Raw genomic sequence first — 14402 nt, 5'->3', positions numbered from 1 at the left:
ATAAATTGTCGAATTTTGTCGTTGCTATTATTGAATTCAAGACAGTTAAGGCCTAGATACGAAGATTTTTTTTTTTTTTTGGAAGGGGTAAAAAAGTTTAGTTTTGTGTTTGGTGAGAATAGCATTGTTTTAGTTTAGCTTCTCGTTTTCTGTCTTCTATAGTTGTTCAGCCCCTTCTGGTTTATTATTTACCGAAAACAATGAAATAATTTCCTTGTCCCCACTTGTAATTTTAAGGTACTGTTTGCGTGGTAGGCTAACTTGAAGAAAAATTGTAATATGATATATAATGACATTTTTCTGATGAATTGATGCACACACAAAGCTCACTCTGCCCTCAGTTTCCTCGTACTGTCAAGCACTGCCTTATTCATAGAGCTTTATTATTGGTGATTCTGCCCATTGCAGTGTGGCAGCGAGTGCTCCTCGATAGTCGTACAAACTGAAATTGAAATAAGTTTATTGAGGTAAAATACACACAAAGGGATGATGACCAGGTATCAACCAGCTCCAGCTATTCTCACTCCGTTCAGTACATTGTGATAATACATACATAGACACACATCACAAAACAATAAACATATTACCGAACATTCTGAGAGATAAACATATACATTTCCTCCTTTACACGTACAAACTGTCGTACAAACTGGTAATGCAACAGATATTACTGCGGATGGGCTTGGATGTTGCCATGCTCTCCCTGTCTCCACAACACACACCTTCGGTTATGCACCAAATGACCACAAACCGTATATAACGGCGTCAGTACCTAGCTACGATGTCATTTTAGCCGGGTATTATAGCAGACCCATAGCGGTCTCTGCGGCATGCGTCAAAGTGGTGCTGCCCTTTAATATGGATGATATAATGCACCTGAGAATCTTGGGTCGAGCTGAAAGGTTACCGCACGCCATACTCCACTTGTCATTTACATTATTCATACAAGATAATGTATTGTGTGATAGTGTGGTAATCTGATGCGTTTATTAATGCTCTGCTCCAGAATTGTTGCTAGTCTAGACCTGCGGCAAGGGTTGTTCTATTATGTAAATGTTGTCTCGTTAAATATTATTATGTCAAATATCATTATTTGGCTAATGTCCAGTTAATATTAACCGTTTAAACAATGACAGTTACAATGCATTAACTTGTATTCATCCTTCGCAAGATGAACGTTGGATACACCTTTATGTACTTGCATGCTACGACGTCCGCTTTCGGACATCGTAGCATGCATGTTGCTGACAAGACCGGGAATATTTTAGGTATTAATTTTTTTACGTGTAATCTGTAAGATGATCGTATATTTTTATTAAAAATATATTCACGAGTAAGACGGACTGTTTCAAGGATTTTCGGAGATATAGAGATGAGTGGAGTTGATTTCACATTTCTTATTTGTAGCCTTGTGTTCTTTTTGGTTGATGGCATCTTTAAAAAAAAAAAGTCTAGTCTGAAATTCCATGGGTTCGGACCTGGGGTTTTGTACTCGACCTGTACTCGCGTAATTGTGCTTCAGTGCTGGTATACGGTTGTTTGTTGTTGTTAAAGATTGGCTACCTGGAACAAAAAGTTCCAAGTAACACGGGCTATGGTGAGCCCGTGGTATACGGGCTCAAGCCTATTGAGATAGATATGTCTAAAGCAGATAGTCTCTCCATGTAAGGGAATAACTTACTCCTGATGGCTGGGGAATATTCGAAATATATATAAATCTTCTGGATGATGTGAATAACTGACATTATCTTGTTAAATCCCTCTCGACTTTCCCTAACCCCATATCTTATCGTTCCAATCCTGCACTTCCTCTTAAGATAGGTTCAGCGATCCTCCACTCTTATCTTTCTCCCTCCCCCTTTTAAAGAAACCTCCCTCTCCACCCCACATAATCCCCCCCCCTCCTTATCTTCCCCATTGGCTTCTTCCTCCACACTCATCTCTTGTGCGAGCCAATGTAATTATGGTCCACAATGTTTAGCCATAAAAGGGAAATTTAACTTGCTGAGCATCTTGTGCTGAAGCTGAAACGTTTTCTCAGTATTTATTGTGTTCTTATTTAGTTGATAAACCTGAACTAGTCTTTCGTGCTCTATTCCCTGGGAAATTTTGTATCTTTAACCTTTTTCGCATTGATCTTTGAAATACAGCAGTGTAGTCATGTAGACACCTTAAACTGAAAATTTGTATACAAGGAAGTAAGCTTTTAAGGGTTGATAGATGTTAATCTTCTTGTTTGAGGAGCTGTTCGCTTAAGACAGTTAAGCAAGTCCCAGCTGTGTCTGGGTACAAGTGACAGGATGAACAACCCAGCGGGTTTTCTTCCTATTGGGGAGTGTTGTACATGCTGCTATGGCGGTATGTCCACTCACAAGATGAGTGGCGCTGCCCAATAAACTCGCCCCTCGGGGCAAATTTAAAAAAATTAATTTTAAGGAAGTTGGGTAGAGGAGGGAGGAGGCGGAGGAGTAAAGAGGGAGGGCGGGCGCGAGCAAGGCTAGCGTGGAGGGAGAAAGGAAATGGCGTTGTAGAGATAAGGGCGGCTGCGTCAGGTTGTAGATAGGTTACCGAGGATTGGGTGGGTATTAAGTTGGCGGTCATCTTGAGGCCGGCCAATTTTACCTTGCTGCCTTTGGTGGTAGGTTGATGTGTAGATAACTTTTATTGCCGTTTTTTTGTAGGTGTATTTTTGTTTTAACTGTCAGTTTCCGCTTCTAAGTGGTGTGTGTGCTGCGTGGTGGGAGGTCATAGATTAGGGATGTGTTCTGAATTACAGTAGCGCAGTGTGCTCACGAACGCAATAAAGTGTGTACTGGGCTTCCTTCATCCACTAACCTTGACTCTGCTCGCGCTCTTTTTGCCGATTGCTCCTATTATTCCTTCTAAATCGCCTCTCATACCCCTCAGCTCCTATTCAGTTCCGTGTAGCTAGTTCCTCCCACTCAATAGGCTAGGCTAAGAACTTTTCAGGTCATGTCACCTCAAGCATTGCATGCATTGCACCTCTTTGTGATGGGCTTGGTAACGGTGGTGTCCTCGATTTCAGCGTGACGCCCGAGGCGGAGCGTCTCGCCTGAAGGAACATCAAGGGAGCAGCGGGAGGGCAGCAGTAGCTGGGCAGCAGACGGTGGCAGGGCATCCTTGCCATACCTGCTTGATGGAGTTCTGGGAGTTCTTCTACTCCCGGAACCCAGCAGCCTGTGAGAGCTTGATCTACCAGTCTGTTGCTTTTAGCGGCCCACAGGCCTATATAACCACCACAGCCCGGTTGGTCCGATCTTCCATCCATGAATTCCCTATCTGCCTGTCATCCTTAAATGTGTTTTTCTTGTCTTCACCCAACCGATACTGCGTGTTAAATTTTGGCGCATAGCCTACCTTTGCCCGAGCCACCGTTCCCTGTGTCTACTGCTGTTGATAGGGCTCGATCAAGCCAGAGAAACTTAATGAATCGTTATATTACTGTACTAGAACTGCTAGTAATAATTGTATGAACTATCAGAATACAAGAAATACAGTCATTAGCGGAGGGAAGGAAGGGTGTTGGTTTAGTGAACTGGGGGGGGGGAGGGAGGTTGTTAGTTTAGTGGACTGAAGGTGATAGTAGTGTGATAGTAGTTTAGTGAACTTTGGTGGTTGTGTGTGGGGGGGGGGGTTGTTGGTTTAGTGAACACACTGGCGGAGAGCGTGGAGGGATGACTCAGAGGTTGTGGACTCCAGTACCTGTAGAGCTTCGGACACGACAGACGCCCCGAGGCCAGTGGTCAGGAAGAGCCCGGTTCCTCTATCCCCCCCCCCCCCCCAACATTCCCCCCTCACTCCCCATCTCCAAGATCCCTGTCCAATGTCATCTTCACTCGTCTCATCCAGTCACCAACCCAACTCTCACCTGGCCCCCCACCTCATCACAGCCACAACCCACCTTGCTTCAATCCACCCTCCCATCAGTTTGAAGTGAATATAGGTTTTCCATTCCTTTATTCCTTGAATGTGATTTCGTCGATGACACGATTTGGGCATACGAAAATTTGTCAATTTCACTTTATTTCACATTAAAAATAAGTTGCAGTTCGCTCACTGAAAAAAATCTGTATTGTATTGACCGGTTTTCTTTGAATTCTATGTTGTATGTCAATTAGTTTAAGGTTGGTGCCTATGAAGTTATGATACGATGTTTGATTGTGGTAAAATTGGGGGTTTCAGTGACTTGTATTGTGGGTATGTTAATGGGTTTGGGGAGGTAGATGGGGAGTTTGTTACCATGGGGATGTGTGGCGGCGGGGGGCGCGTAAGGCCAACGACCCTGGTGTCCATCCAGGCCTCCTTCCTCTCGCCTCCCTCCCGCGTTCTCCCATTATCGCCTGGGCATCATTGTATTGAGGTGTCGCATCTACTTTAAAATTCGTATGGTTCCACAGGCATATTTGTTATAGCTGCCCTGGAGCGTCAGCATCCGTATCTGCCACAACCCAGACACCCTTCTAGCAGCTTCAATACTCCAGTCTCCACCACTGCCCTTGGAACACAACCTTTCTATAGCGAGGAAATTGTCCTCTGACAGCTTAGAGGGCAGTTAGTTGTGGCTTGTGAGGTTTCTCTGCAGACTATAGGATAGGAGAAAGTTACATTCCTTCTCTAGGTTTTGTGGGGTCTGAAGCCCATTCCTTTAATTTACTTTCTGGGAGTCGAGGCGAAATTGTATACTTGACTGTTAGATTAGTATTGTTTTCATATGGCACCAGTGTTATTGAATATTATACCACAACCACCTCCAATTCTTTTTCGAGGTCCTGTGGTAAGTGCAATCTCTCAGTGCATAATATGCATTCGCTAGCATCAACCCTAGGACTCGTTCCCTCAATTATATCGCCAAACACGAAGTCAAACGTGTGGCAACATGTGACCCCTTCGCTCAAATAGAAAACTTTGCATTTTCGTTTCTTCAAAAATATGCATTGTTGTTGAACTTGGCAATAGATTAGTTGTGACGGCCCATAAGGATGATGATAAAGGGTTCAGTGAATATTTGCGTTTTTTCTTCGAAATACTCTAGTATGAATGTACATTGTTTCTTAGAGTGCGTTCTTAAGTGTGTTTGGCTATGCTTAATGTCACGCCAATTATCCAAATACTACATGTACAGTAACTATTTAACTTCAACCAAATATATTTTTTTTTATTATATAATATACAGTATCTTTCGAGTGTCAGATGTTCGTATTTCATTAATCTAAGTCTTATTTCTTAATCTAAGTGCGTACTGATCATATCGTTAAGTTTTCATGATTTAATCTGAGGAAGTTTATATATTCATGGGTTTAAGGTTTTTTGACAGTTAAAAACTAGGTCGTATGTAACCAGCCGCAATCGACTTGAGAATGATCCAGGACGGACCGAAACGTCGTCGTCCTTTCATTTCCTAGTGTGATTTGGTCAACAGCTGCAAAGGTTTGGTGTTGTATTGCATTTTTGTTCATACTATTGAATTTCGAATACAGTATGTTGAGCAAAATAGTTACCGTAAGTCGTGTACATCGATTCTTGTCGATACCTTCCACAGCGATTACCCATAAAATACCCGTTTACGTGTACAGTATACTCTTAACCGACATTGTGGTGGTGTTAACCAGTCATCTGTGATGTTTCAAAACAAGGAATCTGTGTCTGGGAAGTTTTAAACTTCGCCAGAGTTGAAAATGTAATACTGGAATTAGATTTGTGGGTTTTGCTAGGCTTTAAACCTTTAAATCAATGTAATTTCTCCAATGCAGATAAATTTTGAGGGACTGTACAGCTCAAGAGAGGGAGGTATGTGCCGACTTTGATCTGCTAATCTCGGCTGCAGTAATACATCACTTGGGGTTTACAAGCGATAATTCCCTTTTTCCTAAGTTAATTGGTTTGTTGTGCTGTGTATGTTCAATTGAGGAGTTGTAGCTAAATGTTTAGGTATTCGTGGCCTAGGTCGCAGGGTCGGGCAGGATCATTACTAGTGTATTCAATTGTCATGTGCCGCATATGTACCGAGCTTGTTAAAGTACACATCCCCCACCGAGTAGTGGGGTAGGCTCGTGGGCAAGGAGCAAGCATTCATACTAATGATGCAACGCGAGGCGGTGTGCTTTCTAGTGTTGAATTTAGTTACATGGTCTTCGATCCCAGCGGGTTTGAGGTTGCATACTCGGCCACGCGAGTGTATACTTGTGAATGAGATATTATAACTTTCACCATGGTTGTCATTTAATTGCAAAAACTACTAAATATCAATTTATACTTGTACTACTACTACTACTTACAGAAGTATGTCTAGTAGTATAAGTATTACTGTACTTATCAGTATACTGTTGGAACTATGACAAGCGTAACATTTATGATTATGAAGACTTTTTATTGGCTCCATTTAAATTTCTTTTTTGATGTCTTTAGTTGCTAATTGGTTCTGTGCAGGTTGTAAACCGGTACCTTCAACTTTAAAAAGCAATTTTATACGAAGATGAAAGCGGTCATTGGTAGAATATAAAGGTGAGCTGCACGTTCGACCCTATGGATGTTAAAGTGGGTGTATTGAGTTGGAGCGTGACGACCACATCGTGTCCGACAAGTGATTGTATGTGTGCGCGCGTGAGAGTTTGTGTGCTTGTAATTACTTAGTGTAGTTACAGAATGAAAGCTACGCTTGTGGTGTGCATCTTCCTAGTAATCTTTCTCGTGTGTTACTTATAAACCACCGATGGTTTTGGCATCCACTGTCATAATTCATTTCTACCTTCTGCAGTCCTGCTAGCAAAAGATAACTATCGTGCAGTTTTTTCGGCAACGTCGTTTCCTTAGCTTGACAAGCTTTTTTTTCTGGCCCGCTTGTTATTGATGTTGCTCGTTTCGAAAATGCTTCCTTGTCTATTTTGCGGGGTTCTTGGTAATATTTTGTACGTAATGATCATAACGTTTTTTTCTTCTGCCTTGTAGCATTGGCATATTGAACACCTGGAGCCTCTCTTCGTAACTAGTATTTCGGATCCTGAATCCATTTAGTATCCTATCATTGCACCTCTTCAGTTTATTGATGTGCTGCTAAAGATAAGGTTAACATACAAGTGCCGGCTATTTCGTTTTCGATCTCACAAATGTCATGAACAATTTCTTTAGTATTTCAAAATCCATGTACAGTATTTTAATGGGCCAGCCAGAGGCTTAGGGCCCGCGCAGGAATATCCCTGCAAAAAAAGTACAGTATTTAAAAGATTCCAAAGTTAGAAAGAGCAGGTAGCATAGGCTCTGCACTTATGTGTGGGGGAGGGAGGGGTAACATTGTCGACAAAGAACCGTAGCTTAAATATTTCATAACTGCTAGCAGTGATAGCTGCAGTTGGACCGCCTCCTGATTGCAGGTTGTGGTTGGCATTTTGTCGGCTAGCACGATTTGTGCTTTTTTTCTCTCAATCCCTCTCCAAGCTTAGCGACTGATTTTCTGTACACAAATTCCACAAAAAAATTCAAACTTCAGTTTGAAGTTGTCTTCAGTGTTATATTCTAGTGTGTGTGTAATTAGTATGAAGAAACGAGACAAATTTGACACAGTTACAGGTAGTTTTCATTTACCTGTCAAGCAGTTACTCGTATTTAAAGTTAAAAATGTTAGTTTATGAAGCTGATATACCCAAGATTTAGAGAATTTGTGAGACTTATTGCAACCATTTTAAAGTTGAATCTGTTATTGTGCCGGCGTCCCCGTGGCGGCGTGTGATGCGTTGTCATTATTGGCAGAGTTGAGGCACACTGTTGCGGTTAGACTGTGGCTCCGCTTCCGTTGTCAGAGCGGTGGTACTGCTTTCCACCACGCCTAACCTTTTCCTCGTTGTCAAGTCCTCAATAACACCAGTCTGTTAAAGGTGGCCTTACATAAAACTCGGGAGTGCTATAACATTGATGTTAGCGAGGTTGGTTGTTTTGAAATAGCATGAAGGATTTGTTTGTTGATGGTTCAGTTTTGATTAACATGGAGTGACTTTACATGGTCATAGAAAGTCTGTTAAGTAAAATTTATTTGTAGATTAATGTTGCATGTACGGATATCTTTTATATTTACTTAATTTTCATACATCCTATTATTTAATTTTCACACCATCTTTACAAATCCATTTGGCCTAGTGTTATTTTGTGTTGGTGGCAAAAATAAGATTTGCATTATATAAATTTTACTATCGGATTTGTAATTACATAAGTAATTAAAAGATATAAACTAATAAAAAAAAGTTGGTGGCTAGAAAGTTGTCCCCTATTAGGTTATAGGGCCCTGTAGAGCTTTGGTTCTCGATCTTTTTGTCTCGTCCCTCCCTTTTCCAACCACATTTTCCTCGCCTGTGGAAATCAGTTCGAACCACTATTTTCCTCCCCATAACAGTTGACACTAGCCATTGCTGCGACAAATGCATGCATTCATGTGCCAAGCCTTGCATTTTTGTTCTTTACACTGCATTGCACTGCATAAAACTGCATTTATATGCAGTTTTATCTGAGAACACACGTCAGTGATACTGGGTTAGAGTACCGTACAGTGTAATGCATACCATTAGTAGTCCTATGGACCCCGGGTCTGGAAACCACTGCTGTAGAGGTAATGGTCATATGCCTGGGTAATACGAAAATTTTAGAGTATTGAGTAAAGTTTGATTGGAATGTTTGGCAAAGATGGCACAATGCAGTATTGTATTATTATTTCTCTAACGCTTTTTGATACTCTCATACCTTCCCCGCCTTCCGAGCCCCATCCCTCCCTCTCCTCAGACGAGGAGGAGACGTGGAGGAGTTTCCTAAATGACCAAGCGACTTTCATAGTCCACTTAGAGAAGGGGGGGGGGTGTTGGCGATGTTCTCCACCGTCGCCAGTCTCATAATTTATTGTCCAATGCTGGCCACTGCCTTGGTAAAAATTACAGGTTTCGGTACAGTATAGTATAAATCTACACGCAGGAGAAATCCAGGTTTAAAGTCATCAAATGCAGTGACGATTCTACTGAATCAAATATTTACTCATAATGCATGGAGACAGTTACTTATTAGGCAAATTCCGTGGCTTATCGATATTGTATCTGGTTACTCATGGATGACGTGTCTGACCTAGAGGTGACAGGCAACATTCACCACAGCGCCACCTAGAATGTGGTCAGTGTTACACCTTATATCACATCCTGGCTGGTAATTGAATATGCAGATTTACAAAATGTTAACAAAACCAGTAGTATCCCGGTAGTAAATATCTGGCGAGGACTGGTACAGTATTAAGACTTGCACCTTTCAGAAACTCTAATGTTCAGGAACATTAATGAATGAAGACTTGCAAAGACATGTATATTTTCAGTGGCATGTTTTAAGCAGGAAGCTGTTCCACGCTGCATGAGGGTGACAAGGATGCCCCTATCCACACCATGGCGCTTCAAATGTTCCTTGCGTCATCATACCTCAGCGTCCTACCGAACGCTCTTTCTTGCCTTGTATAAAAAAAATTATCAGCTTAAATTTAGCGATGCATCAGGACACTTTTATCCTCTTAACATGTCAGACTCGATAATTAAATTAAATAAGCGACTATTTATCGATGTACTTTTGAAGCGCAGAAAATGTTTCATCGTCATGCCTAATCCAGCTTGTCAGCCCTGTGAATACCGTCACCACCAAATGGGTTGAAGGAGTGTACGTGTGGTGGTTATTGTATGGGTACAGTTAGGTTAAGAGGTGGTGGGAATTGGCCGGATTGAGGGATGCAATTTTAATAAAGTACTTTGCAGTTCTCGCTTATTAATAGCTCGTACGTAATGTATCATTATTAGCATCAATGGTTCCGTTATCTTGGTGCTAAACTTTATAATTTGATAGCATTTCAGCACGCGGATTTATGAATATTGGTAGTTTGTTTGGTGCATTGACATTGGGGAGAGGATGTGTGGTGTGAGAAGAGTGAACATAGCGTTGTGTACATCTCCCCCCAGCCGGGAGTTGGCGGGGTGGGGTGGGGGGGGTCATTGAAGTGGTTCAGGGACCCTTTGTAGCCCACCATCGCTTTTGGCGGGAAGCAATTTCGTGGTCACGCCATATGTCATTGCTAGTTAATTACTATAATACAATTTAAGTTACTCTTATGAAACGTTGTTAACGATTCACTTTATTATAAAAACGCAAATGCAGGATACCTTAAAAAATACGCGACCTGTAAGACGGCATCAGCGGCCATCCCCCCCCCCCCCGCCGTGTTACTCCAAGTCAGGAACTAAATTAAGATTTTGCTGCTATTTTTGCTTGAAATTATTTCCAAATGCTTAATATACGGTAACCGAGCAGATCTTGTACTGGTGTTGATATGTATTTCACTTTGAGAGTGAATGTGAGAGAGGAGTATTTTAAGAAGATGGTAGACTGTGTTGGACGCAGTTTGAAGGTCGTATCCGAAATGGTGTTGCAAATGCTGGCCACTGTGTTGAACATTTGTACTCGTCGCTCTTTGAATGTCGTGTAAGGCAGTGGTAATATTAGTGTTAATTATTACATTCCGTTGTTGCAGTCCTCTCCTTTTTATCAGGTTATACTCGTACTGTATGAGGCTACTGGACTAGGCGCTGAAGAGTGTGCGGGACTTTTCTGATGACGGTGCCTGGCAATAACTTCTGGATGTTTGACAACTTGTATATGATCTTGTTTATCTAGTTCCTGTCATTACCAAAAATGGTTTTGCAAAGGCTCTTGCAGATCAGGTGTTGTGATGCATGTTGGGGGGGAGGGTTTGTCCTTGTGAACTTTTGAGTGTATGTGGGGAGAAGAATTTGGATTTATTTCTTGACATTTTCTTTACTTAAAAAGTACAGAACTCGCATGCGAAGTGCTTGTGAGTGAAGGGCTGGAGGTGTTTACCTCGGGTTACTGTGGGGACGTGAGGTCTAGTGCTTAATTCCTTTTTCCTTGATTCCTTTTTTCCTTCCTTACGTCAAAGTTCTTGGTAAGAACCCACAAAACCTCCCACCCTGGAGGTTACACCCTCCGACGCCGCCCCACCCCCCTACCGACGCCGCCCCACCCCTCTTCCGACTCCGCCCCACCCCTCTTCCGACGCGGCCCAACCCCCCTACCGACGCCGCCCCACCCCTCTTCCGACGCCGCCCCACCCCCCTACCGACGCCGCCCCACCCCCCTACCGACGCCGCCCCACCCCTCTTCAGACGCCGCCCCACCCTCTTCAGACGCCGCCCCACCCCTCTTCAGACGCCGCCCCACCCCCCTACCGACGCCGCCCCATTCCCCTACCGATGCCGCCCCACCCCTCTTCAGACGCCGCCCCACCCTCCCCCCCCCCCCCCTTCCGACGCCGCCCCACCCCTCCCAGTCACACACACGAAGCTATTCTGGAAACTGGAACATGCTGGAGACAGGGAGACTTCTGACATGGATGAAAAACTTTCTCACTGATAGAGAGGTGAGGGCAATAACCAGAGACAATGTATCTGACTGGATGAGTGTTACTAGTGGAGTACCACGGGGTTCAGCTCCTGCACCAGTAATGTTCATCGTCTACATAAACGATCTACCAGAAGGAATACGGATGATGCTAAGATACTGGGGAAGATAGGAGGCGATAGTAATGCCCTTCAAATTGATCTAGATAAAATAAGTGCTTGGAGAGTAAAGGGCAAATGGAATTCGATGTGGATAAATGCCGTGTTATGGAATGTGTATTCGGAGAAAATAGACCACACACAACTTACAAATTGAGATCTAGGGGTGGTTTTGGATAGTAAGTTGTCGCCAGAGGAACACACACAGAACATTGTGAGAGGAGCGTTTGCGTTGCTTTCCAACTTCAGACTTGCTTTTAATTATATGGATGGTGAAATACTAAAGAAACTTCATGACTTTTGTGAGACCAAAACTGGAATTGCAGAAGTTGTATGGTGGCCAAATCTCAAAGACGTACATAAAGAAACTGGAAAAGGTGCAGTGGCATGCTACAAAATGGCTTCCGGGACCAAAAACAAGAGTTCGAGGAGAGACTACAGACATTTAAACATGCCTAAACTAGAAGATAGAAGAAGAGGTGTTATGATCACCACATACAAAATTTTAACAGGAATCGACCAAATTGACATGGAGGAATTTCTGATAGATCACACACAAGAGGACATGGTTTCAAGCTTAGGAAACAGAAGTGCCGAAAAAATTAGAACCGTTTTTTTTTGGGGGGGGGGCAGTGTGCTAGACAGTTGGTACAAGCTAAGTGAGAAGGTGGTGGAGGCAAAAACCGTCAGTGGTTACAGGGTTATACAACAAAGAGTACTGGGAAGATGGGACTCCACAAGCTTAGCTTTCATCCTGTAACTACACTTAGATAATTGCACACGCACAAGAAATTATGCCCAGTCAGGACACACATGCACACACCACCTGATTAGCCAAATTGTTGTGAACATACTTGTCGCTGGCAACAAAAACAGTAGAGTAATTCCAATATACTGTAGTTCTCTAAAAAGCATTGGAACTCTCGAGATTGGTCACAAGGAAACCCCAGGTATAAACTACATGTAGATGTTTGAGAAGTATATATGGGTAGTAAACAGTTACACAGCAAATTTAGTCTTGTGTCAAATAATGCAAAATGCTTTTCATCTACACTAAAGATAATCATTGTTAACTCTTAATGTGTCCTACTTAGACCAATATTAAGTTTTGTAACAATGCAGTACTATAGCTTTTGAGATGTAAATATGCATTTTACAATACTGTACTGTACAGTCTGCAGATGCCATTTGGAATTGGCATTGTAATGATCAGAAAGTAACTTTGTATTCTTTTTTTTCAGAACACGTATGACCAAATTGCTGCAGACACAAAGTTTCAATTACTATTAACGAATGTGGTAAACAAAGCGACCAGTGAAGATGCTCGTACTATGGCAGCAGTTCTCCTTAGAAGGCTTCTTACAACCAATTTTGATGAGGTTTTTCCCACAGTAAGTACTATTTGACATGTTTTTGACAGGAATTATCATTTGTGACATAAATCCTCAAATTATGGTGATATTTTTCATAGGGTGATAGTGTGGTGCTGTAAATTTGTATACATCTAACTTAAAATGCTATATTCATGTTCCATAAATTCTGGGTTGTTTTAGTGTAAAGTTACTCATTTGCTTAAAAATTGTCTGATGGTTTTTAACAAGAATTAAGACAGTGGGGACGCTTTAAATTTAGTTTATAAAATGATTACCAGTAAGCACAAAATGCTGTGGGGAAATAGACAAGGAAATACATCATAGAACTCTAATATCAAGAGATTTAAGAATGCACCATGTACAAAAAAGCCATTAAGATTGATTTATTTAAGAGTATTTAGAGCCAAACCTTACTCCATTTATACTGATAAGTGCTGCTAGGAAAGTCCCAGCTGCCTTTACCATTGCTGCCAGCCCTAAATCCTCCACCCTGCAATAATAGTGTAGGGTTTAATAATATAATTACAACACCCTTGTGCTCATTATATCACCCTTTTTCATATTCTGTGTTAAGGCAGGCACTTTTGTGACAAATGTACTGTACATTCAAAACATACCTAGGTAGTAAAATGTTTTTAATTTTGTTAATTTCTTCTCAGTTGCCACCAGAAGCTCAAGGGCAAGTTAGAGCACAGCTCCTAGCATCTGTACAACAGGAGGAGGATGCAAGTATGCGTAAGAAACTTTGCGATATTATCAGCGAACTCGCACATAATATGATCGATGATGAGGGCAACAATAAATGGCCCGAGTTCCTTCAGTTCCTGTTTGAAAGTGCAAGTTCCCCATCCATTGCTCACAAAGAAATTGCACTAACACTCTTCAGGTGGGTTGATGCTGGAAAGTTTCTTTACTTGTGAAATTGGGTGAACTGAGAGTATAGCATGCCAAAGGAATAACAAAAGATTGTATATTATTAGTGATAAGTATATGAAGAGATGTGATCATTTTGTGTAGGTACAAGTAGGTACAAAGCATTTTAACTTTTGAATATTAAAATTATTAATATTGTCATTTTCCTTCATAAATGTCAGTAATCATTAAAATATTTGTTTTTCTCTAGTTTTTTTTTATATAAATTAACATAAAATTTTTGTCCCCTGGTTAGTTGTATATACATTAAAGCTTTATTTTCTACATTCAAAATTTAATTTAGTCACCATTAAATTTGACAACATATTCCCTATACCATCTCCACACTCACTAGTATCTTGCTAATTTAAGAATGGCAATAATTTACTTTCAGGCAAAAGTTTAGACATTAGTACAATTAAAATTTTAAACATTCAGTATATAGATAGCTAGTGGAACAATATATGTTAGTTTTGAACAGGATCTGAACTTTCTGGCTTGAAAGCCAGAAAGTAGA

General features: G+C 41.5%; 1 protein-coding gene across 1 annotated transcript in view; it reads left to right on the top strand.

The window, feature by feature from the left end:
* Karybeta3 (karyopherin beta 3) overlaps positions 1-14402 on the top strand; it is a 49247-nt gene that overhangs the window by 16549 nt on the left and 18296 nt on the right. The window contains exons 2-3 of the mRNA XM_045753490.2: positions 12842-12991; positions 13633-13859. Coding sequence (XP_045609446.1) covers positions 12842-12991; positions 13633-13859 — 377 coding nt within the window. The remainder of the gene's footprint in view (positions 1-12841; positions 12992-13632; positions 13860-14402) is intronic.

The sequence above is a fragment of the Procambarus clarkii genome, chromosome 29 (assembly GCF_040958095.1).
Source record: "Procambarus clarkii isolate CNS0578487 chromosome 29, FALCON_Pclarkii_2.0, whole genome shotgun sequence".
Classification (NCBI taxonomy): Eukaryota; Metazoa; Arthropoda; class Malacostraca; order Decapoda; family Cambaridae; genus Procambarus; species Procambarus clarkii.
This window is presented reverse-complemented; position numbering and strand designations above follow the sequence as displayed.